The sequence below is a fragment of the Melospiza melodia genome, chromosome 16 (genome assembly GCF_035770615.1).
Source record: "Melospiza melodia melodia isolate bMelMel2 chromosome 16, bMelMel2.pri, whole genome shotgun sequence".
Lineage (NCBI taxonomy): Eukaryota > Metazoa > Chordata > Aves > Passeriformes > Passerellidae > Melospiza > Melospiza melodia.
The window spans coordinates 5,900,407-5,927,115 of NC_086209.1; the positions used below are offsets into that span (position 1 = coordinate 5,900,407).

The 26,709-nt window shown below is 41.5% G+C and overlaps 1 protein-coding gene across 5 annotated transcripts in view; it reads left to right on the forward strand.

Annotated features, from left to right (window-relative positions):
- Window positions 1–26,709, forward strand: part of HTR2C (5-hydroxytryptamine receptor 2C) — a 222,670-nt gene that overhangs the window by 158,798 nt on the left and 37,163 nt on the right. For all 5 annotated transcript variants that reach the window (XM_063170468.1, XM_063170466.1, XM_063170470.1 and 2 more), the window contains one exon: window positions 20,645–21,278. In XM_063170468.1, the coding sequence (XP_063026538.1) occupies window positions 20,894–21,278 (385 nt within the window). In that variant the 5' untranslated portion in view covers window positions 20,645–20,893. The remainder of the gene's footprint in view (window positions 1–20,644; window positions 21,279–26,709) is intronic.

The window sequence follows — 26,709 nt, forward strand, 5'->3', positions numbered from 1 at the left end:
AGAAATCTTTCTTTTGCCCTTCTTGCAATGTAGGTGGCCTTTATCATGTTTTTCAACACACTCAAGGAAAAAATATTCACAAAGTTTCAGAAATTGGAAGCAATGTGGGTTTTTATTTTGCTGCTTCCTTCCTGCTCCCATCCCATCTATCTGAAAATCAAGAGATGAAAAAAACCCACACTTTCCAATTTCAGACATTTATTTTGTAGCTACCAGAAAAGGGACCCTGCCAGGTCATGGTTTTCTTCATGTGATTCACACAAGTCAGTTTCCCTGGCTGAGTGTTCTCGAGGATGATCTCTCTGTAGCAGAAAAGCCTCAATTACTGCTTTCAGCAGAGGTTAACCGAGTTGCCATCTCGAGCAGCTTGGAGGCAGCAAACTGTGGTGAGTGGAGCCGAGCATCCCACGCGGGGCTCTGGCCCTGGGCGCGCACACACTGCGAGCTGTGCTCTCCATGCTCCGGGGAATACTCGGTTGAGAAGCATTTCTCTTTGCACAAAAACTTTGTGGGTGATACGTGCCAGAATGACACGTGGATTGTCACATTTTTGGGGCTCTGGTGTGTTCTGTGTGCCAGGGGAAGCGTCGCTTACAGGCGCAGTGACAGCCTGCGCACCTTGGGGAGCAGCGTGTGTAATCCCGGTGCCACCACAGAAGGAGGCTCCCAGAGAGGCAGCCCCAAATCTGTGCGAGTTAAATAAACTTCTGGGAAGTTCAGAGGACTCTCAGTTGAACCATAACTAACGGCAACACATTGAAAAAATAAATTATCAGGTAATTATTAGAGAACAATAACATTGTTAGGCTGATTGGGCTATGCACCAAAGGGCTGTCAATCATGGTTGTTATGAAAAGCAGAGCATTTAGAGGCTGTCAATCACACCTGTTTGTAAAAGCCAGAGGACTTCAGAAATTGTTAAGCCTGAATTTACCAACTGCAGGAATAACAAAAGCAGCCGAGTCTCACGCAAGCCGATATTACAAGAAGCTCTTGCGTAAGTTTGTGCCTTTATTCATCTGAAAATATCTCATAGCACTGGCAATTTGGAATGGTTTCTTTTTTCTGCTAGTTCCTTTATAGCACTGATTTTTAAATTTTTTTTAAGGCTGCTTAAGTGTGTCAAATCTCATAACAAAAATTGACTTTTGCTACATTCCTTTGCTGTGAAGCAAAAATGTCTGAGTTAATATCCAAATAGCAGAGAGCTGGTGCTGGAGCCTTTCAGCTTTTTGAGGTTCACACATTACTGCATATCCAAAACACTGAAGCAAATACCAGCTGGAGAATTGAAAAGGATTCTGGAAATCCTTAACATGGAGGTACTCACCCATAAATGTTGTGGGAAATTACCTGACAAAGACCTGTAGAACATTTACTTTTGGGAAAGTGTGGAATGTACATACTCATCTGGTTTAAACCAAAAGTAGAAATTAGTTGTGTATGTGTGTGTGCATATTGTCCTTCCCTTCCCTTCCCTTCCCTTCCCTTCCCTTCCCTTCCCTTCCCTTCCCTTCCCTTCCCTTCCCTTCCCTTCCCTTCCCTTCCCTTCCCTTCCCTTCCCTTCCCTTCCCTTCCCTTCCCTTCCCTTCCCTTCCCTTCCCTTCCCTTCCCTTCCCTTCCCTTCCCTTCCCTTCCCTTCCCTTCCCTTCCCTTCCCTTCCCTTCCCTTCCCTTCCCTTCCCTTCCCTTCCCCCTTTAAACTCAAATTTTGGAGCTTTTGGGAGGAAATATCTTTCTGAAGATACATTTCTGCATTTGAAAGGCTGTACTGTGCCTCACCCCACTGTGCCCTGGATTTGTAACTCATCTCATTTCATAACCAGGGCCAGGTGCAAGCATGTCTGTGTGTTCAGTGTTTACAACACTGCTTGAAAACCTGTTTCTTGCTGAATAAATCATGGGTTGCTATTGCCATGAAAGGTTTCCATCAAGGAATCAGTGTAGTTTGGGTTTATCTCAGAACCCCCAGGGCTTTCAGCAGGTTCCTTGCTGCTCTGGGCCCTGCAGGAGCCCCAGCATGAATAATTGTGGCATTAAGCACTACCTAGGCATGAAAGTTTTTATTTATTTTTTCTCATATTGGGAGCTTCATGTTACCAGACCCAGCATCGGGAGCTGGGTGCTAATACCCTTCACCCTTGCCAGGAGTTATTATTGCAATTTTTACCTTGGTGTCCTGTATTGGGCACTTTATTAATCCTGGAGGGAAGGAGGAGAAGTCCCTGCTCGTGGGTTCGCTGTCTTAAACAGATGTAGAAGGGGAAGGAAAAGAGGAAAAGCTGCCCAAAGCCATCTGGTGAGCTGATGGCAGCCCCAGAGGCAGGAACTCCATCTCTGCAACATTCAGAGGAGTTCCTGAGGTGGACATGGCCCTCACCACCTCCCCAGAGCATTGGAAGCTCCTCAGAGCATCATCCTGCCAAGGCAGGAGCTGCACTCACACAATGGGTAGTTAATTCAGTGAGTTATTAATGCAAATGTTAATAATTGAGCTCAAGTGGTTAATGAGTTTCTAGAGAAAAGATCAAATTATACTCTTCAGATGCGGAGTTAGAATTTTGCCTAATTAGAAGAAATATGTTTTTCCCGTGAGGGGCAGTTGCTGAAGTGACAGTTTGGAGTCTGTTGTGACAGCATTTGCAGAGATGGGTTCCAGCCAAAGAACAGAGCTTTTTTAGTATCTCTGATAGCATAGTAGTTTCTTTTGGAGGCATAATTATGTTGCATTCTTTGCAGAGTTCATTAGGGAAAGAAAAACAAAGAACTTGTGTTCCATGTGGTTGATGTTCACACATTTTTATCTTGGTGTGATAGAAGGAGCTGTTGGATCCTGAGAGTAACATGGTGTCTCTCTCTTTCCCTGCTAGCCTAATAACTCAACCAGTGCTAGATGCAAACAGCTCTTCTAGCCCACAGCTGTTTTTTCAGGAGTCCATCTTTTTATTTTTTCTGAGTGAAATCTCAGAACGTGTAAAAATGTTTGAAGGCTTATGTAAACTAGAAAGAAGTTTGTGGAACTATTCCCAAGCAGCTACAGTAATAATTATTTCCTTCCTTCCATCTTAGCATTTGCAAGCAAATGTGGTGAGCAAATCTGTGAGTGAGATGCTGGAGGGTGCTGGCACCCCTAAAACACAGCCTGTGCCAGAGGAAAGTGATGTGCAAGAGCTGCTCCTTTTCTGACTCTTGTTTTATGAAATCTTCTGGACCTGGGACATTTACTGCAGGGATTTTATGAGGTAGTTTCTTAGAAAGCCCAGCCAAGCCTTCCTGCAGCTCTCTGTTGGTTTATTCACACTTTCAGAAGCCTTTTCCTCTGCCTAGGGCAAAAAGAAACTCTTCCTGCTGCAGAGGCTGGAGAACTCACCAAAACTAGGTACAACCCTCCAAATTTTGTGGAGAAACATAATGTGGGTTTAGTCACTGTAGGGCTGCTCCAACCCTTTCCGGCAATTTGCACTGAGGAAACTTCTGCAGCATGTGGGAACACACAGTGGAAATATTCCCTTGTTAAGTGTATTTTCTGTCTGTAACTCTAAGCTACGAGCTGTGAAGATAAATTATAGCAGCTGTGCCACATTTGTTTTGGAAAGAACCTGGTGTTACCCCAGGATACAGCTGTCACTGGGAAAAGGAAGGGTGGAAGTTATTTTTAAAAAGAAGTCATGTAGGAAAATGGTGCTCAGCATTCAATTCTTCCCAGACCTTTTCCAGTGGAAAGGTCCTTACACAAATAACAGGGATTTAAGGCAGAGATTGTGATAAGAAAAATGACCCAAACCCAGAAGCCTGCTGTTATTCCTTTTTTTTTTTTTTTTGCCCTTAAATTTTTTAGAATAATAAATTATTACTGAGTTATTTATTAATGACAAGTAGATTTAGATCAAAACCATGCATGGATTATATATATATATATATTGGTGCAAATATATTCACATACATGTACAGAAAAGTTATTACCTTCCAGCCTGAGCTGGATGGTGATAAATTGGGAAGAAATCTTAGTTTGACATGGCAAAGTGTTCTGGTAGGGCAGGCAGGCTCCGTTCTTAGATCACAAAGCACAGTGCAGAGCTTGGTACTCTGTGAAAAACCTCAAAAGCACCAAAAGGGGGAAAAACCAAAACCCAACAAACCAACTCATAAAATAATGGATATCCTGGCAGGAGGAATGGAAGGATTCAGGAATTCCCTGGTGATTTGTTGCTATCACTGGATCAGCTCTGCAAGTGAGGCACCTTGAAGCATGGCAGGAAGAGGGGAAGGTAGTTAAATGCACAGAGACTTTTACTCAAAAATCAGGCTAAAACTCATAAAAATCAGCACACCAGGCACACAGGGGTGGATATGGCTTTGGTTTTGATGAGTCTGTGTGAAGTATACCACAGCAAATGTCCTTCTTTTTACCTGTATTGATAAAGAAATTTTCTAAATAATATTTGTCTAAGAAAATATTTCTTGAATTCTTTCAAGTTCTTGTCTTGTCCAGAATTGTTTAGGGTTATAGCTTTTCTCATGTATTCTTTGGGTACCGTTTGTGTCATTGAGGGCCTCCTATTTTCTGAGTTCACAAAGAATGTCAGGAAAATAATGCAATCAGGAGTTCACCTCTGGTGCAGTGTCATCAGGAGGTGCTGTTGGGGTGAAATAGTGCAGTGCTGTTATTTGTCAGTGCAGATTTGGTGATCCCAAAGCACAGGTTAGGATTGGGGGGTTGCCTTTTTATCTATGTGTCTCTAATTTTTATTTTGGCTTCTTTAATTTCTGCTGTGATGCTGACAGCAGAGATGAATTTATTCTCCAAAATTGTTCTAATCTGAGGTGATCTCACTAGCAAGGAAATGTTCAGCTGACTGCTGACACAACATCTGTAGGCAAAAGGCTGAGAAAGATCAAACACATTCCTCTTTTAGGGGGTATAACCTGTGGGTTTACTCAGGCTCTGTGGACTTTGGTTCATATAAGGTTTCTGTTATGTTTTTCAAATATTAAAAAAAAAAGAAAGAAAAGCGGAGCTTTAAAAAAAATCTCTCATTGAAGTTGTTGAGTGCAAAGTCACTGGCCTTAAGATAACTTTAAGAAACATGAGTCAAGTGCCCAAGATCAGAAAATCCAGAAGATAACACACCCTGCCTTTAAATATATTTTTGCTTTCTGTTTCTGAAGCCTTTAGGAGGTGTATTTTTCTTGTTTTGTCTGCAGCCCCGAGACCTTCTGTCTGAAAGGACTGGAATTTAAAAACCCAAAACACAAGACACTAAAAGACTTGCAAGGAAAACCTTTGGCAGTTTGCAGTACTGGACCAAAGCAATATGAAAGCGGGGATGGAATAACTCACACTGCCATTACTGCTATAGCTGGTCTGGGCTTTTGCAGCTTAAAAGAAAGGAAACAAAAAAAATAATTTGGTATGAAATAGTCGCAAGTGAAAACAAGAAGTATTTTAAGTTGTTTGCAAGAATTCCTTATAATCTTTTAAAAATAAATTTTGTGATTGAAGTTCAGCCTTGTCCTGTATTTCAGTCATTTCAGTAAAAACAGCTTATTCTGTGTTTTCCTCTTATGTGTAAGACTCAGAAGTGTGAGGGGCTATCTCTGTTTCCCTCCTGGGGGAAGGCACAATGGAGCATTTGGCTTTGATGTAAGCTCTTGCTTTTCCTTGCTCTTTATTCTTACGTTTTTAAAGAAGCATATTATTGCAACAAGCAGGCCACCAAAATAGCTCTGCTTCTCAAGGAATAGCCCTGTTTTCCCAGCTTTCCCCAGCCTGCCCTCCGTGCTGCACTGGTGGCTGTGGCTGTGCAGCCTCGCAGCCCTTGCTGGGCAGGGTGAGGAGTGATCCTGTGATGGTTTTGTCCCACCCTGCTCAGCAGCAGCAGATCTCTGCTGGCTCTGGGTGGGGAGTGCAGCCCCTGGTCCTCAACGAGCCCTGGGCTCCCATTCAGAGCTGGGCTGGTGGTTCAGGGCTCTGCTCTGCGCCACCGGGATGGTGGTGTTGGCAGAGCAAAGCCCTTCTGCATCCAAATCACTACAATGGCGCTTTTATCTGCAAAGCACAAAGTATAATCTGCTTCAGTTTTCTAAATGAGTTTAATGCTATGGAAGCATCAAAGAGAAAAACTTTTGTTTGGTGTTGTTATGCCTTATGAATCCTCAATGAAGTTACAAGCTCTGGGTTTTGGTCGTGGGTTTTTTTTTTTGGATTTCATCCTTGGTTCTGTGCTTGAACAATATCCTCCCACACAGCTTTGCTGGAGAAGGAAAAGCAGGATTAAGTTAATGTTTCTTTACTTTCAGAGCTCTTCTCTGCCCAGGACAGAGTTGTCTGTGGGTTTTGTGGGGCTCAGATCCCTACATTTGGTGAAGTTTCTGTGCCTTACATCAGTGTATGCTCTGGTAACAATACCTGCATCATCCCTTGGTCTTCAGCCAATGTAAAGTCTCACAACTTTAGAAATGAAAGAGATTTAATGTCTTAATTTGTGCTTGCCATCAGCTCGGACAGGATCCTCTCATGTTCCATGCTTATTTTTGATTCATACAAACTGCTGCAAGAGGATTTCTTGGTTTGTTTTAGCTGTGCATAGGTGACTTTCTCCAGTGTTTCAGAGATGTTTGGTTTCTAACATCTTCCATCTCAACTGCTCTCACAGCCACAGATAAACACTGAGACTGAAGCTAAGTTTGAAATGCTCAGTTTTGCTCACAAGCTGTAAACTGATATTGCTATCCACTGTGTTTAATGACTGTGGTGCCTTGTGAAGGCTGACCTGGAACAGAGGCTGGACAGAGCTAAAGAATAAAGTAGAGATTTATTAAAAGGCCTCAATGGATGCATCTTGGGCAGCACAAGAGCCCAGCCAGGGCTGCACCCAAGATGAACCAAAATGGTCACAAAATGGATGACCAGTCACGGGGTCTCTCACTTGGATCAGTTCTGGGCACTTGCATATTGGAGTTAATTGTCCAATTACAGCTTTAGGTTATGAAGTCCCATCCTTCTTGTTTTTCTCTCTTCAGCCCACGTTGTTTGTGCTCTTGGGCCTGAGATTTGGATCATTTGTCCTTGGTCCCCAGCTGGAGCAGGAATTGTTTTGTCTCCCAGCTCTGTGCAGAGAACTCACCATGCCCTCATATGAAGCTCAGAAGTACACACTAAAGCAGCACAGAATCTGAAAAATATAAAAGCTAAACCCTGAGGCATCAACTACTTGTCTGATCCATCCCTGAGGTTTTTAACAGCTTATATGGTGCTCCCCTCTTTGGTGAACATGTGTGCCTTCATCCAGTCCTCCCTTCTGGTGCAATGATGGCTGTTCCCACATTTTGGAAGTGCCCTGGAATAATGTTCCCATGTCTGTTTTGCCAGATCATGCTTTCTTTGAAGCTCTTGTGAAGTGTTGTGCAGTAGCACATCCCCACCAGCAGTTTTTGCTATCCACCATGGATGATGTTCTTGCCCAGAGGGGTTTTCCATCACAGAGCATCCTCCTGTTCTGTGTCAGTGTCTGTACTGAGCTCCTTGGCTTTCTAGCAGCTCAGACTTGCAGAACAAAGTGCTTAAGTAAGATATTATTTTTAAGGACATTGAGAGGTCTGTTATAATTTGGAGCAGAGAATTCTGCCTGGGGCAATCTCATGGAAGCTTTAACTCTGTAACTGGAATCCTGGCTTGTGGCACACAGTTTTCCTGCAGTAAAGTTCAGATGTTCCTGTAGTCCTGTGTGGGCTTCTGCATTCCACCTTCTCCAGCCTTAAGGAATGAGCACATATCAAAGGAGGGAATTTGTTTTTACTTCTGGGGTATCCTGAGGTGGTTCGCTAAAGGCCCTGCAAGCTACCGGTTCAAACCATGCATCTCACACATCAGCCACATGATGGTCCAGAGATTCTTGCTCTCAGTTGTTAAGGAGACAGCAAGGAGTGGTGGCAGCAGGGTGTTGTGCCATGTGCCCTGGACTGAAGGGCACAATTTCAGCCCCACAAACTGATTCCAACATCAGCAGGCTGGGACAGGCTCCTGTTGACCTGTGTGGATGAGGCTGATTTCAGCCTCACTGAGTGGTTACTACTTCTAATTTCTATTTGGGCTTTCTAATTTCTATCTTTAGCTTGATAAAACCTGGATCTGAAAAGGTGTTGGCTACTTTTTTGCCCTTTATACCAAAATCTTCTCTGAGGGTCAGATGTGTGTGGGAGAAAAACATTGCCCGTGTAATTTTAAAATTACATGATGATATTTGTTAGGTCACCTGAACAGGGAAGTATTGCCCCTGCTAATTAATGGGCGTAACATAATTGTTTCCATTTTAGACTACTACTATTTATCAAAGTGTGTTTGTAAAGGTTACACTGCCTGGTGTAAAACTGCTTAAAATATTGTTACTTTAGATATTTCCATGATCATTTGTTTGTAGTGGTTTTGGAAAATGAAAATGTAGGATACAATTTACTGACACAGAACTCAAGAGGTGTTTGTATTATTGCATAAATATACCCAGGCTCTATTTCTGGAACTGTTCCAAGCTGGCTCATACAGGGGACAAGACCTTCCTTCGTCTGTAATGTGCAGGAAATGGGCAAAAATTGGTAGCAATACAGGAATCAGGGCTGTGGGCTTTTGCTTCCTGGCTTTTTTAGATCAGCAGTCAGTGTAATTAGTTAACCCAGCCTGCAGAGCAGTTGTATCTGTTTGTCAGAAAGTGTGTGCATCAGGAATTTCAAACCCCCCTGGGTGCAGCTCAGCCCTGGCAGGGCTCAGTCCCAGCACAGCCTGGCTGGGGTGGTGTGAGCCTCACCCCAAAAATGACCATTGAAGGGCTCAGTGCCCAGAGAGGTTTCTCTGCTGCTGATTCCCTGGCTCCCCAGCCTCATTTGGTGTCTCTCTGTGAACTGCTTGCTGTGTGCTGTAGGTGTGCTTCTGAACTAAAGCAATTTCTGTCTCAAACTGTTCCAGTGTTTGAACTCTGGCAAGAAAGGGACACACTCCTTGCTCAAAGACTTCAGATGTTGCCTCCAAACACTCTTTTGCTGCGCTCACTGGGCACAGCAAAACTCTCATTCACTTACAATCAATGGTGCCAGCACCCAAATTATTTTGGTTTGTGGTGATAGTGAATTTGCTGGAGGTCAGAAGGCAGGAATGATGGAGCTGCCCTGTTGTTTCTGATGGAGTATTTCCCTTGTGTGAAAGCCTTGCTGTTTCCAGAGGAACAGAAGTGTTTCTCTTTCAAACCTACTTTCAGTGGATGTGGATGTGTGTTTTTCTCCACTTGACAACTGGTGGTTTGTCACTTCCTTAACTCTGAGCTGTTCACAGAGATATTACGTTGCTGACAAAGTGGAAGCAATTTAGTAATCACTTACAAGAGAAAATCGACACCATTAGAGTTCAGCTGTCTTTGTTTCAGCCATTAAAACGCAGACACTACCTGATTCATGTATAAATTGCTATGATAGTTTCATTGTCTTTCCTCTCCGGGGTTGAATAAAAGTGCATTTGGTGCCCTCCCTTTGAAGGAGAGCCTGGTCCCTGGCACATTGCTCACATGGGGACAGCTCCCTTGGTCTGTGACCCCACACAGCAGCACCCACAGCCTGTCTGGGAATGCATCTCAGAGATTTCACCCACATTTTAGGGAAATGTAGGAAGAATACTCCTTTTAAAAAGGAAGTGGCCGCTTTGGACCCTGTTTGAATTTCTAAATGCAAGTTTTCCTTCTTAGACTGTCACTGAGACTAGAGGTTGTCTTTTACATTTCTTTGTTAGCCTTAAACCTCCATATTTTCTCTGTTGTTTTGTTGCTGAATTGTGGTGGTGTTCACAGGGGTCCCAGGACAAGGGAAGAGATGAGAATCTTGACTCCATGTGTCAGAAGGCTGATTTATTATTTTATGATATTATATTATATTAAAAGAAAATGATTAAAACGGCACTAAAGAATACAAGAAAGGATTTCATCAGAAGGCTTGAAAGGAATAGGAAGGAATGATAACAAAAGCTCGTGACTCTCAGAGAGTCTGGGCCAGCTGACTGTGATTGGCCATTAATTAGAAACATCAACATGGACCAACCAAAGATGCACCTGTTGCATTCCACATCAGCAGATAATTATTGTTTTTCTATTGTTTTTCTTTTCCTCTGAGGCTTCTCAGCTTCTCAGGAGAAAAGTCCTGGCAAAGGGATTTTTCAGAAAATATCATGACGACACTGAATTTGTCTGCAGCTTCTCTCCTATTTCAGTGTTCTTCTCAGTGCTCCTAACCATCTTGTTAAATGCAGCCAAGCACCTGCCTGCTGCTTTTCAGCACCTCAGGACTGCTCCCTCTGCTGCAGCTTCAGCACACCTTGGCTGGGACAGAATCTGAATTGTTCAAAATCCTTCCATGTGTTTGCTCGCACGGAGAATCAGGTTAATCCAAATTACACCAGTTTTTACAGCCCTCCATTGCCTTTCATGTCGTGCTGGAAAATGAAGTATTTTCAATTATGTTTTGTCTCCTTCACTTCATTTTCCCTGAGTCATGTATTGATGTCAGAGATGCCAGTTTGTGTCAGTGCAATTTGCTCCCATGGAAATGCCTCCTGCACACAGGCTCCTCTCTCCTGTGCTTACATAATGTGGGAGCTGTCACAGCCCTGCCCCAGCATTGCCCATCTGTCTATTCTCTCAAAGCTAATGAGCCTTTTCCTTCCTGCTCCAGGCATATTACACACCCTGACTTATTCATAGATGATGTCTATTAAAATTGTCAAATGCTTTGAAAATTTAATTATTTCCCTAAATAAAGAGTCTGCTTCTAATCACATTGAGGATGTTTCAACACAATTGGCCTGTTTTCTAGTGCAAATCAAGAGTGACTATGCTGAGCTCTGTCTGGCCCCCTGGGCATTGTCATTTAATTGAAAATACTTGTGATTTACTATAGTGTAAGAGCTCAGAGGTGTCCCCCAGCTTGGTCTGTGAGCAGCATCACAATGCAGAATTTATCTGGAATAAGGCATCTGGATTAAAGTGGCCTCTTATGGCATCAAACAGTCAATGTGTGACAGGGTGGAGGCAGGTATTTGTTTGCTTTTGGAGTGATGGAGCATACAGAAATCCCTTGCTTGCTATATCTATAAGCTTGGATTGTATTTCTCTTTCATGTCCCACTTGTGCCTGCATATGGCTCAGATGCTGAACTAATTATCTTTGCTTCTGACTGATAAACTCATAGTTTACAGCCAAATTCTTTTAGTTATTCATTGTGTTATCACATTCATTGTGTTATCATATTTCACTATTATTTGATTTGTTCAGCCCTAAGTCCTTTTGATTTTCCTGTGTTACATTCCAGCCTTTACTGATGTGAGTGCTGAATCTTGGTTTGGTTTTATCAATGTATTTAGTTCTCTAAGTAAATGTTTTAGTTAGGCAACATTAAAAACAAACAAACAAAAAAACCAATCCCAATTTACTACCAGGATCAAACCTTACCAACCTCAACAGACACCTTCCTTCCAGACCAGGGTTGTTTTTCCAGTCTAATCCATTTCCATCTCCTTTGCAGCCAATACCGTGGCAGCTTCACAATTGCTCTGTTCATCTTGTTCTCTGGAGTTTTCATAATAACTTCCCTGGTGACACCATATCAAATGGTTTAATGAAGTGTGAGCTACAGACACTGCCTTTTTTATTATTATTTTCTTTTTATTTTATTTTCCCAAAGAATGGAGTGTTACAGAACAGATGAGCAAAATCCCAAGACACCAAGCCAAGACTTACAATGTACATCTGGGAAACTCATGTTGCTTTTCACAGCACTTTCCACACATTTTTGTGTCTCAAATTTTCCTTTTAAATCTGTTCTGAATTTTTGCCTGGTTAAGGTCAAACTAAGAATTTATAAGTGTGTGGATAATATTCTATCTTGAAATGAAGACCAGTTGCTGTAATGGTTACAGTCTTATCTTCATTGTCCTTTTCCTGTTTTTTTTTTTAAGACCAGTTTTTAAGAGTTTTATTTTCTATCTATTTTATTAGTTTCCCTTACTACATATTTATCAGGATATTCAGTTGTGTATATAGTATACTTAGAGCAGAAAAGTGTTGGCTTTTTGAATTTATCCTGTCAGCCACTCCATTTTGGGTTTTTATGGGTCAGTTTCCCAAGAGAAAAAAAAGAGAAAAGGAAATTAAAAGGGAAAACCCCCTATGAGTAGCTGCATTTTCTATGTAATTATTGTATCAACTGTTGCTATGCATGAGATAAAGATAAGTCAATTAACTTATGAATGTTTCAATAATCCTTTCTCTGACACTGCACAGGTATGTGAAAACACATATTTAATTAAGCTATTACAGTAAAAGCCCTGAGCCATTTGTCAGTTCATTAGGCACACTTTTTATTATGCTTTGAGCTTTGTTTTCCTCTTCCTGGGCTTATTTGATGCTGTAATTTATTCTTTTTAAAGACATTTGGACAGTAATGACAACAGGAGAGGCACTCTGTAACCTATGTTAAGAGTGCACCACCATTTTTTAATAGAGGAGACCTCTGTGAAAAAATCACTCCTGAGCCTTGAATTGGAGAGTTCTGCAGGGTGAGGTGCTCACTGCTGTGATGGTGTTCACAGGGGTCTGAGGATGAGGGAAGAGACAAAGTTCTGACTCCATGTTTCAGAAGGTTGATTTATTTTATGATATATATTATATTAAAACTATACTAAAAGAATAGAAGAAAGGATTTCATCAGAAGGCTGGCTAAGAATAGAAAAAGACAGAATGAATAACAAAGGTTTATGGCTCGGACAGAGTCCGAGCCAGCTGACTGTGACTGGCCATTAATTAGAAACAACCACATGAGACCAATCCCAGATGCACCTGTTGCATTCCACAGCAGCAGATAATTATTGTTTACATTTTGTGCCTGAGGCCTCTCAACTTCTCAAGAGAAAAAAATCCTAAAGAAGAGATTTAGATTTTTCATAAAATATCATGACTACACACTGGGAAAACAGATTTGGGGGAGAAGCTGTTTCAGCTGTGGGACCCCCACATGAGCAGCCCTGTGCTGGAGATGTACCAGGGCTCAGAGGGGAGATTCTCCCCTGCATTTCATGTGGGATGAGGTGCAGGGTGAGCACCATGTCACAGCATCAGAAAATTGTGTCTTCACTGGAAAACGAGGGGTCCTGAGCTGTGATTTCAGAGGGCACGGAGAGCTGGAATGAAGAGAAAGCTCAGCGAGAAGCATCAGGGGATTTCTTGCTTGATTAAGAAATGTGACTTGGTAAGTAAAGAGTGAGTCAGCAGCAGTCCCCAGGCAGGGTGGGTGTGCTCAGTGTGTGCCAGGCTGTGACTCAGAGCTGCTCTGTGCTCACCTGCTCCTGGCCACGCTGCTGCTGCTCTCTGGCGCTGCTGCAAACCATGCACAGTCATTACAGAATCCCAGTGATACTGGGTGTGATATTTCCCCTAAAACATGAACTGAGTGTAAATCACTTGATGAGTATTTTTTATTTAGAGGCATGTACGTATTTACATGTGTTATGTTGTGGTTGCACTTAGAGCTATGAAGTTATTCAAGCACACATGGGATAGAGCACTGTACATCAGCAACTGCTGAAAATTGTGGAGTCTTCTGGTTTTTAAGTAAGCCTGGCTTTAAAACGTGCAAAAAAAAAAGTTAGCTAAACAAACCTAAGCAAGTGTTTTTGTTGCTTTGGTTTATTATGTTTCATTTTGGATAAGTGCTCACTTCCAGACTTTAATGATGTAAACAGAGCTGCCATGCAAAACATTTGAGAGAAGAAAAATTGGTTTTCTAGAGAGAGAGAAAGTTTAGAAAGAGTAAGAAAAAAGTTTAGAAAGAGTAAGTAGTTTGCTACAAGAAGCCTGAAAAGCTGAGTGTAAAAAAGCTGTCACACAGGATTTTCCCAGCAATGTCACACGTGATGTTTGCCACATTGTGCAGCTGAATTAAAGGGGACAGAGGGAAAGTCACTGCAGTGGAGGCAGGAGCCAGGTCCTTACAACCACAGGAGCTGCCTTGGGAATCCTGGGGGCTCTCACAGCTCCATGGAGCAAATACCCACAATGCTGTTGCATTAAGGGTATGAAAGTTTGGCAGAAGATAAATGTCCCTTGTGTTCCAGCTGGGTCTCAGGAATTCAAGGCAGGGCTCAAATTCAGGTTATAGCCAATTCAGACTATGGGGCTGGTCAAGCTCAGTAAGAACTTCCAGGAGCACAGCTGTGCAAATAGTGCAGGAATGTGGGGTTTGATTGCATTCAATAGGACTTTGCATGATCCAGATTCATGAATGAAGTGATTTATTGAAGCAACAGGAAAGCAGGGTCAGGACTGCCATGATAAATGCACTAACTGCAGAGAGTTAATATGTGCTTCGGATTTCAGCCACTGGGGACATGTGGATTTAAAAAAAAAGAAAAAAAAGAAACAAAAAACCAGAGAGGCAGGTTGGAATTATATCTACCCATAGAAAATATGAACAACTAGGGTATAATCATTCCAAGAAGTTAGAGCAGTGTGTGATGAGATTCAGATTTATTCTGTTGTGGTGTTTCTGCATGCCTGAGCCAAGAGAGAAAGTTTATCATTGCAGGGAGTGGCAGAGTATCTACATCTTCTTGTGAGGTTCCCAGGTGCTCTGCCACAAAGGGAAAATAAAAAAGGATGCTGGTCTTACAGCCAGAAGGTGGATTAAGATCTCTCTGTGTGTTTGTATTGCCTTGAAATGTCTGGAAAAGAAATTAATGCCTTTCTGACTCAGTATGAGGGAAGATACAGAGAGGGAAATTGATGCTATTTGCTTTTGGACAGAATGGTAGTGATTCATTATTATGACCCTACAAAATATCAGTGCTTGATCTCATATCTGAGAAAATCAATTTTCCCCTTGCTGTGAAAAAACTAAATACTCTTTTTTTTTTTTTTAATTTGCAAGTAATTAAATAGTTATTCTCTGAGTCAGAATTAAAAAAGATTGGTAGAAAGCTGTATTTGGGGAGGTTTCCCTAAGGTTTTATTAAGTGGCTTTTATGCTGATTTATCTCCAATTCCTATTGGGAAAAATTCCAGAATTTCTTGCAAAACAGAAAAGGACGTATCAAATTCTTCCTTGGAAAGAAAATCTCTAAACAAAGAGCTAATAATATATTCCCAAGTTCAAGAGTAGCTCAGGAAAATAGTCAAATTAGGCATAACCACTTCTCTGGGTTACAACTTCAGTTAATTTGCAGTGGGTATCTACAGAATAATCAGTGGGGTTTGACTTTTCCTTCCCCCTGCAGGGACTGTGAAAATGCTGCCCTTGTGCTGGCACTGGAGGCATTGCTTCCAACAGAAAGGAGATTTCCTGACACTGCCATGTGCCTAGAATGAATTTGGGCTTTCCAAAACTGCCACATTTCAGAGGATGCTGAGCTGTGTGACCCTCAGACACAGGTGGGGAATGTGAGGAGCTGGCCCTGGGGCAGCTCTGGGGCCCTGGATCCCAAACCAGGCACACTGCATTGGTTTTCCCCTTCCCTTTGTGGCTTGGTTTTCCCTTCGTTCCACAGCTCTGTTTGCCCACCTGGCAACACATTTTTATTTCTGGCCTTGGGGAAAGGGGAGAGGATGTGCTGGTCTGATCTGACAAGCATAGGGGGTGCATCCAAGGGTAGGAGCTCAAAAACATCCCCATGCTGGACAGCTTTACTTAGAAACACATTTCTGATCCAATTATAGGATAATTCAGCCTGAAAGGGACTTTTTGAAGGTCTCTAGTCCTCAAGGTGCTCAAGGAAGAGCTGACTTCCAGGTTAGATGGGGTTTGGGGTTAGATCCCAGCTGTGTTCTGAGCTTCTGCAAGGATGGACATCCCACAGTCTCTGTCTGACCACCTGCACTGAGATTTATCTCTTTTTTTTCCTACTTCATACACAATTTTCTTACATCTGTCACTGGCAAAATTGCTTCTTGTTTTGCTGCCCAGCTTTTGGAATTCTCCTTTTTGGAATTCTCCTGTTTCCTCTGGAAGTACCAGCAGGTAGATGTAGGCAGCAAATCCATCCCTGTTCAGAGCTTTTTCTGTGGGCTGAACCAAACCCACTATTTATTGTGCTTCCTCCCACATCACCCTGGTCATCTCCACTGGACTTGCAGCATTCTCACACACTGAGAACTGCACAGAAATAGGGATGTTTCCTAGTGCTGCTACAAAAAGGAGAAAGATGAGTTCCAACTGCCCAAAATATAGAATTCTCTTAATATAAAAATATGACTTTATTGAATCACTAAAAGGAAAGTAGCCCTTTGCAAGTTTGCCATGAAAATCTGTATTTTAAAGCAACCTTCTGTTCCAAAAAAAGGGAAAATTAAATTGGCAATGGATTAAAAAAAAAAATAAAGATGCAAATAGCAAGAAATGCAGGGTTTAGAGTGAAGAATGAAGCCTTAAATCTGCCTTCCTGAACATAAATTGTGTATTCTATTATATAATTTTAAATTATTTGCCATTCTGAAAAGGGCTTCATGGAGCTATAAAAATTTATGTCATCTGACTATCTGGCTCAGATAGTTGTGAACTATCTGCAACTGTTTTCCTGTCAAAAATTGCAGTGCTTACAGTTCAGTTTAGTTGACTTCAGATTTATTTTCTTCCCTGATGTAGGTCTACCATCAAAGTCAAGGCTGAAGGAAAAAACTTTTTATTTACAAATGTTTGTTCTTTATCAGCTTGTTTGCTTTCATCTGGTAATTGGGGAGATGTGAATGTGACTTGGAGAACTGGACACTGCCAATATTTTGGGAGGAGAAAATCTCTCTTGCATATGGCCTTTGTACTTGTGATGCCATTGGATGTTTTGGGGTTTTTTTTGGGGTGGGAATTAGTGAAAGCCATCGCTTTTGATCATTAAGTGCTTCTGGGGGTATTTTTTACAGCAAGACTCACCATGAATTAATGTATTACCTCAGCCTGCCTGAAACTCAGGTTGTTTTTTTGGGATAAGCTGACAATCCTGGATTTCTCACCCAATTTCAGGTGAAGGTTGGTAACATGCAGAGGTTCCCTCAGTGTCTCAGGAGGGCTCAGGATCTCTGCAGAGGGTCAAGGAAAGGCAGGATCCTGAGGATCAGCTCCAGCCTCAGCAGGCAGCTGCCTCTCCCCAGGAACAAGCGCTCTGAGCTTTGAAGGGTAAACAGCTAAAGATGAATGCATTTAATTCAAAGGGAAAAATAATTGTGTTTATTCCAAGAAAGGTTTGGTTCTTTTCCTTTTAGCAAGTGTAATGGTGGTAAATAATCCCAAAGGCATGTGAGCCCACACAGTGCCCCACCAGTACTGGCTCATTAACCATTGCAGCTTCTGTTTCACTCCAACTTAACCCTCTGGAATATCCAAAATCTCCAGCTTATCAACCTCTGCTTTAAATAATTCATATTAGTTATTATTTATTATTTAAATAATTAATCATTTCTTGATAGACAAAAGTGTTTTTCCTTCAGTTTATTTCAGTAATTTTATTTTTCCTTCAGTATATTTTACCTTCAGTTTATTTTGAACTGGACTTAAAGAGTGAAAGGAAAGAATGTGCCAAAAGAAATAATTGTTTTACTTTATCAAAAAGCAAGAGTCACATGGAAAAGAATTTGGCTTTGCTGAATGTTTAAATTATAATTCTAAGGAGTGTCAGTAGTAGATTGAACTGGAATTGACGATTGACCACAAAATTCAGTATGTGTAGTTTGATGTTAGCTATTGGAAAAAAAAATCTGTGATAGGCCCATGTTTCAATTTAAAATTATGGAGATGGTTCTTAAATAAATGCAGAATCCATGAATAAATTGTGAATTATTTTTCTGGTACAGTGGTGTGCTTAGAAGCTGTAGCTGAAGGAATTAGTCACAAAGTTTTACCTTGAGGAGGCTGAGGGATGCAGTGAGAAGGAAAACTCATGACTTCAAGCCAGGATCTGTGTAAAGTAATAACAAGAGTATTAGCAAATCAGTAGAACAGTTAATTCTGAAGGTGGAGCCCAGGCTTGAGCATTCCTGTAATCAAATTCCCACATGATTTTTCAAACTGAATATGTAAAATGCAAGAGAGAATTACTCTACTCACCATTTCAGTATGCAGACATGAACAGTGACAAAAATAGGCACTTCTAATTCAGAAGCCTTATCTTGGAGTTGTTCTTTGTGGTGTGGTTTTGCTTGGGGGTTGTTGGTTTGTTTTCATGATCTAGAGTTAAGTCATGTCCTGTCCGTGATCCTTTGGCTGCCCAGTGTCTCCTTAATGTGGAAAGGTGATTTGGAAAAATTGTCCTCACAGCTTTGAATTAAAAGCTGTGTTTTGGAAAAAAAAAATCTGAAGTTATTTAGAAACTTTCTAGAGACTTTTTTTTTGTTTGTTTTTGAGACCAGCTAAGTTGGAAAGAATAAATGGTCCAGTGACCACTTATTCATTCATCTGCATGTGCAGCTGCAAAATTATTTTCTGTGCTGTGCAAAACTCCTTCCTAAATATGAGGTTTAGAGACCCTCTGGGAGTAATTAACTACAATACAGAAGCAAATCTGGGTTCATTGTATGAACTGCTCATTTAAGAAATATTTTTGTGCACAAAGCCCATTAAAAAAGTTCTGAAACCTTCATGAATGTTAAACATTTTATTATAGGATTCTGAGCACTTCCTATATAAATGAAATCTAAAGTAATTTCATTAATCACATCTAGCTTTTGATACCTGGATTGCTGTGTCAGATGTATGCCACAGTGCATTCAACAGCTAAAATTTGGCTTTTATTTTGTTATTTATTTAACAGTGATAGAACAGCTCTTTTCCTGTGGGCTGCACAAAAAGTTGAGGATGTGTGTCACAGACATCTTTTATGAAAAATCCTTTCCTTAGGATTTTTCCTCCTGAGAAGCTGTGAGGCCTCAGGAACAAAATGTAAACATTGATTATCTGCTGCTGTGGATTGCAACAGGTGCATCTGTGATTGGTCTCATGTGGTTGTTTCTAATTAATGGCCAAGCACAGTCAGCTGGCTTGGACTCTGTCTGAAACAGAAGCTTTTGTTATCATTCTTTTCTATTCTTAGCAAGCCTTCTGATGAAACCTTTTCTCTATTCTTTTAGTATAGTTTTAATGTAATATATATAATAAAATAGCAAATCAAGCCTTCTGAAACATGGAGTCAGATCCTCGTCTCTTCCCTCATCCTCGGACCCCTGTGAACACGGTCACAGATGTGCTCAGATGAAGCTGCCTGCTGCTGATTTTATTCTCGTCCTGGTCCACTTCCATGCCCCTGCTTGGCCAGGTGCTTTCCTCCTGTGCTGCCAGCCCTGTGCTGCTCGTGGTGTCAGGAGCTTCCCCCAGAGCAGAGCAAAGCAAAGCTGCTGCTTCTCTTCAGCTGGACAGGACTGGCAGGCAGGATTACCGTGTTCATTTCACCAGACTGGGAACGCATGCCCTCAGCTTCAGTGGCTGCAGCACGTGCCTCAAGTCAGGAGTACACTTAATTTACCCAATTAGCCCAATGCATGAGGCTGAAGGAGCTCAGAAGCAGCAGCATGATGTTCTCTGGCCTGTGTTACAGGGGTGGTGATCAGCCTTGCCCTCACTGTCAGCTCCTTTTTGAGGCAGGACAAATTGAGTGAGATGCTGTGAGGAAATCTGACCCCACTGGGTGTGGGATGGGGCTGCTGGGACAGTGGTCCTGAGCTGCAGAATGCTGGGGTTAGGCTGGCTGGCCTGGCTGTGAGCTCATGATCAGCAGGAAACAGTGGCACAAAAATAGATGAAAAGCAGAAATAACTGCTCAGCTTTCATAAAAGTTTGTCCTTTCTTTTCTGTTAACTCTTTGTTGTCTGTTTGCTTCAGAAGGATCATACAATGTTGCCTAATAATAAAATTGCATCTTATCCACCATTCATTTCCCAACAGAAACTGAACTATATAACAGTATATGTTATATAGCAGTATTTAACATATACTGCTATATAACATATAGATATGTTATATATCTATAACATTGATAATTTATATATATATAATAAAATATAACATTGCCTAGTAAAATTGCATCTTATCCACCATTCATTTCCCAACAGAAACTGAACTATATAACAGTATACTGTTATATACAGTATACTATATAACAGTATTTGTTATTATAGGAGACTTGATCATTAATATCTGAGGGTTTTTACAACACCTCAGAATATGTAAAATATATCCAAACCCTTCCATTTAAGGTGATGCATTACCCCGTGCTTGGCTGCGCTATCTGGATTGGCTGGAATTTTGTGCAATTGCTATTTTACACAGCAGCAGAGTATCTGTGAAGTGGATATCAATTGAAACATATTTTGCTCTTCAGACTTGCTTTTGCAGGTTTCACAAAACATTTAATTAGTGATAATCAGCTTTTAACCAGCCAGAGCACACTGATGTGATTCCCTGCCTCTCTCCCCCATGATTGTAGGCATAGTCTGTACCCTTCAGATAAATTGCTGGCAGTCTGGAGAATGTCCTAGCCAGCAGGAAGGGGAAGAATAAGGATGTCAGTTGCATGGAGAATAAAGAAAGTGTTGTGTTTACTGTGGTTTCAGTGAAGATTATCCTTTTCCTTTACTTTTCAGAATGGTGAACTTGGAAACCAGCTGGAGATTGCAAAGTCTCCTTTCCCTTGAGGCTGGTGGTCAATGGTCATCCTCTACCACACCCAAGGAAAGCAGAGGAGCTCCACGCTAACTTCTGTAAGCTCTGCTTCACTATGGAAGATCAAATGATTTTCTGGCTCAGGTTTTGTGATCTGCCTTGGACCTGGAGTTTGGAAAAGGGATCGTCTCTGAGGCACGGTTAAGAGACAGAGCAACCAGCCCCAGACAATGAGCACTTTAAGTAGCACTGGAATATTGCTCAGCTTAACAACAGTGTCTGTTACACTGGATTTCAGTTTGCATGGTGGTCTGATGGCTTGGTCCTTGAGCAGCAATTTGACTCTGAACCAGAGTTTGCCTACATCCGATCCTCTCAACACCTCTGAGAAGGGCGAAGTCTCTCGGATGTCTGTCAGGGAGAAGAATTGGCCGGCCCTCCTGATCTTGGTTGTCATCCTGCTGACCATTGGGGGGAACATATTGGTAATTATGGCTGTGTCCTTGGAGAAGAAGTTGCAGAATGCCACAAACTTCTTCCTGATGTCTCTGGCAGTGGCAGACATGCTGGTGGGTATCCTGGTCATGCCCGTGTCGCTCATTGCAGTGCTGTACGGTAAGTGCCTTCCCTCCTTGTTTGAATTTCTGCTTTTGCAGGGAGTCCCCCGAGGCTGCAGCAGCCTGATTGTCCCTGTGCTGGTGGCCTGGGGGGTGTCAGTGTGTCCTTGGTCGTGGCTCTGTGCTGAGGTTCATTCTCTGGTGTTCAGTGTCAGGAGTGACCTGTGAATAATGTCACACTGAGGAGTTCTTACTGCTGGGGCCACGCGAGAGTCTGAGACAGAGAGGCAGCTTTTCACCTTGGGTTGGGCTGTCCCAAAACCGAGCTAGGACACAAAAGCTCACAGAAAAGTAATTAACTTTTATTTATTGTAAAAGTAATGAAATTTTAATTTATTGTTCATGAGCTACCCAGCTCTAAGCCGGGTCAGGATCTGTCCTTGAGCTGTCACTGCTGGGATCAACGGGATTTGAGTAAAATCATGGATCAGAAAGGAGGTTTGCATGAGTAGATTTGGCATTCAGATAAAGCCTTCACTCCTGGCATTTGTAGCTCAGCTTGCCTTGTGCCTTTCAGGGGGTCATTGTGCCGCTCCGTGCCTCAGTTTCCCTGTCTCTAATCTGGGAGAATGCTCTGTTCTAAAGCCTGCCTGTAGAGCTGTAAACATTTATTTCTCCCCATGTCAGGGTCAGTGTGCTTGCAATGGAGTGGGGCATCACTCCTGCACTCAGGTGTGGAACCACTGTTAGCACTTCAAAGAAGTAAAATATCAAACACATCTTTCATCTGGCTGAGACTCCAGATCCCTTTGTGCTAGGAGTCTCCATCCCTGGCTATTTCAAAGGAGCATTTTGTTCTCCTCTGTATCTCTGATCATCATGTTTGTATACTCTTGTATCAATTTTATAATCTGTGAATTTCGTAGATAAAACTTTAAATTTTTGAAGTCTTGTTTTCGGATTTTCTTAGAAAGGTATTTTAATATTGATATTTCTTGGAAACAAATAATGCTGTTTACTTACAAATTTGATTAGTAATTGGTTTACTGTCCTATAAAGTAAAATGTAGGGATATTTATCTGACTTCTTCACTTGCCTAAATGAGTACATCTGGCAGAGATTAATTTCTAAAACACATTGATCCAGCATACATCATTCTAAAGCTTATATAGCTTGTCTACAGTGAGTTAAATCAATATGTGATTTAAGTACAGGCCTAGCTATGGAGACCTTATGCACAAAGATCTTTTATTTTGAACTGTCAGAATAGTTCCATCTCTAAATCTTGTGTGTATTATAACATGTGTATTTTATTTTTAGCATTTTACTCCAGCTCCCTGGAGCTTGAAAGGGAGAATATAAATACTGAATTATGTGACAGACCTGCACTTGCATAAATTCTGTGTTAGCCAGTGACTCTAAAAAGGTGAATTTATGGAACTGGTCTTCCTACATCCATACTTTCAAGGTCTTTGGAAACTAATAGAAATGGATTTTCTGTTCTGCCTAGAAAATGATTACTTAAGGTAGTTTAAAGGTGTAAAGCATGCCACCCTTTTAGCAGCAAGGAAATATCACTGATTTCAAGAGGCATTGTAATTATCCTCCTCTTTTGCCAGAGAACCAGCACTGCCTGTGATAGCCCAAACATTTCTCCACAGACAAACAGTACTACATAGATTTTTTGGCAAAAATCATAATTTCATGGAAGATTTGTGGAAATGCTTTGAGGAATGAGGAGGCTGCTGGGGCAGTGCTGGGTGCTGGACCAAAGCTTGTTGCCTCCAGGGTTTGTGAGGGGAGGAGGAGGAGGAAAAGTTCAATTTGGGGAAAAATGAGCCTCAGGAGGAACTTGTAGGTTGATCTCAGTAGGACCCCAGTGAAATAATTTTTTAAATACTATTTAAGCTCCAAATTGTGGAAGTAAGGAGGGGAAAAATGTTCTTACATCAGCAGAATTCTTGTGAGAATAACAGGGGTGCATGGCCATGGACTGAGTGTTACTGCTTGGAAACATCACTGTGAACGTTCAGTCACTTTTACTCTGTAACTTTTACCTTTTTCATTCCAAACAATCTACATAATTGTACACTGGGCTGTTTCAAAGGCTGCCATATGCTGTACTGAGAAGTGCATGCAGCACATCTCTTCCAGATTTTGTAGAAGTCACTTTTAATTTATGTAATCAGAAAGAAACCTTAAAAAATACATATAACAAACAGAAGAGTGAAGAAATTGCTTTCAAGTTTCCACATCAGCTCTCTCAGCCCCAAAGATAAATTCTAGTTGACAGAGTAACTAATTTCAGAGTAGGCCATTTCCTTACTTTTGGCTAATAAGGTAAATGAAGTAGATTTCACTTCAAGCATAACCAGAAAATTGAATAGACACCCTCCACAAATACTTCGGGGTTTTGGTGGTTTTCTTAATTAAAAGAAGGGAAAATCAAGTTTCAAATTAATTCAAGAGTCTTATTATAAAGGGAAGGACAGCAGGATGCAGCATGATGGATTTTGCAGCAATTAATCAGGGCTTGGATATATTTATCAATTAGTCTTAAGTGTCTTACAGTAATCGATGGGTTGCATTTGACAGCTGAGAGCATTTTCCCTGGCATGCAGTTCCTAAAGAAGTAAGCAAATTAGTCTGCTAATTAATAAGCATGTATTGGGGAGAGTAAATGAGAAATGTGCACAGTGTTTCATCTCAGTGAAGAAATGCCTGATTAATTAAAAATACTGGTATTTTTATAAAAATATTGATAGGCATCAGGTATCTCACACATGATGGAGTTTCAGAGAGCAGGTGGAGGTTGTCTCCTCACCCCCGAGCGCTTAGGGACAAGCAGCAGTGGGTTTATCTGTTGTCGTGGGTTTGAGAGCAGGAAAGAGAGGGCTGGTGCAGGAATGCAAGGGAATCCCCTCAGCTGATCTGAGTTGCAGAGGATGTTGAGCTTTCTGGGTTCCTGCAGAAGTTGCCAGAGTGTGGCCAAGGAGTGGCCAGCAGCCCCTCTGCCCTCCCAGGGCAGGCTCTGCTCTGCTCTGTTCTCCCTCCCCTCGTGGTGCCAGGGGCTGCTCTTGGATGCAGAATCCACCAGCCCCAGCTGCCAGAGCAGATTTGCACCCACAGGGTTGTTATTGTTGACAATTGCCATCACTGTGGTGTGTGGCGGAGATGTGCTGAGCACTGGGGCACACTTTGGGGCTGGTTTCCCTGCAGAGGGGGGAGCAGGGCAGCTCAGCTCTTTGATGTGACACTCAGGTATCTGGAAATGATCAGGCATTTTAAAGACCAGATCAAGTCATGGGCTTAAATGCGTCTTGACTACACCAAGTTCCAGCTGACAGTTGCATTACTTTCAGAATTTATTATTTATTCCTGTTGGTTTTAAATGTGTAATGTTTCTATTTGTGCCAAGTAACCACTACATTTTATTCTTCTGCTCGGGTGTGAGTGAATGGAAACCCCTACACTGCTTGCACTATCTGTGTCATAAATTCAGAGAGGAGATTATTTTTTTTTCTCTCCAATGACACCTTGGACCTGGGGTGTGTGCATTGAAATTTATATCCAACAGGAAGGGTGAGTTTATCTTTTGCTATCAGTAGGATCCTTAGGCTGCTGCACTCTGTGCTCACCCAGCAGCATTTATTCTCTTTCCAAGTGCCTAAGCTTTCTTGTCCCTCAGCTAACCTAAATAATTGAAATCTGAAAATCCTACTACATCATTATTTACCCTCTTTCCAGATTATTAGATTCATAGCAAACTTTAGCTGAGATACTGAGTGTCCTGCTACTGAATTTTCTCCACATGAACAACTGCCTGTTTACCTGATGTGACAAATGGGATTAAGTTGTGGTGTGTCTGTGTTGCTGTTGGGAAAGAAATCTCTGTATGATGTGCCCTGAATCCATAGAACACTTTCTTTTCTGCTACCCAAGGTTTAAATTGTGCTTAGAGTGAGAGGAGGGGGGAATACTAAATGGATACTCTCTGTACCTCATTGAATGTGGGTCCCTGGTTGTGAAATACCTTGAGGCAGCTAAATGTTAACTTGCAGGGTTTTTCAGAGCCTCTGAAAATGTGGCACCCTATGATGATTCCCTGCTGGAAACAGCATTAGGAGCCTGCACAGCTTTGGCTTGCACTGGGGGAAAACTGATGGTTTCAGGTCAAGTGAGAGTCAAAGGCTGAAGGGCTGAAATCAGCACAAGAGCTCAGCACTGAGAGGGTGATGATACCTGTCAGGAGGAGGGAATGCTGCTCCACACCCTTTCTCAGCAGTGATTAAATCTATTAAACCTATATTTGCATCACCCTCTTCAAAAACATTTGACTCAGAGCTTTTAATTGTCATATTCAGAGCTGGATTTTCTCCACACACATAAATTTCCTCTTAATGTAATTTTTTATTTTATCTGAGATTATCTATACTTTATGTCGGGCTCTTTATCTAGTTTACTTAATTTTTTTTGTTTGTTTGTTTTGTTATACTTTTAATGTTGGACAATAAAGACTGGAAGCCAGATGAGTGAGGAAAGTGTCATTATCTGAGGAGTGCAAAGCCCTTTGAAGGAAAGACCACAGTGCTCTATGGTACTTGAAAGTCATCTTCTCTCTAGTCTTATTAAAGCAGAATTGCTTTCAAAAATTGTCAGAGCAATTTAACTTGTTGTAGCCTTTTGTTATTCTTTCTCATTATTTTGATGTGTGTGTTTTAGTGATGTCTTGTCTGAAAATCTCCTCAAGATTTTTATTTGCTTCTGTTATGGAAGATGAGAAGCAAAATTTGATATTTGCAGAATGACACCAATATGGGGTGGATGCAGTCATTTGGACGTGATATACATATATTTTTTTTTTTTGTCCAACTGATAAAATTTCACTTATCCATGGAGCAACCCCATCCCCAGGACTTTTTTGACAGCCAGGCTGTGTATGGCTCTAGTGCAGCATTCTCCATTGAGATAAATACTTTATATGATATTAGCAAATTAACATGAATGTTTTCTGCTCCTTTCCATTTCTTTCCTTTTATCTCAATTAGTTCATAGAAAAATCTGCTAGACATTCTTTTATAGGCATGTTACAGTTTTATAGTAGCTATGCTAAAGACCCCAAAACCAGCTTGTTAGCCCTGATGGTGTGTTGAGGGCTGACCAGGAATGAAGAGGAGGCAGAAATGGTGTAAAACCATGGGTGCAGTTAAGCTGTTTATGGGGGCACAGGTACCCCATGATGCAGACATGGTGCTTAAAGCAGTTTTTATTTTATTTATATTTATTTGTGTTTATTTTCAATGAAGTAAAATGTAAAAAACACTCATGCTGATTGTTCCTCTTGTCTGGGAATGTTGGTTTAACTGAAGTGGCTTCCTCATACACACCTTTCCAATCCCTGTTGAAGCTTTGGTCCTCACCAGGTTGAGAAAGATGCAAAAGTGAGGAGCCCATAGAGCTGGAGAAGGGTCATCTCCACCTCCTCCATG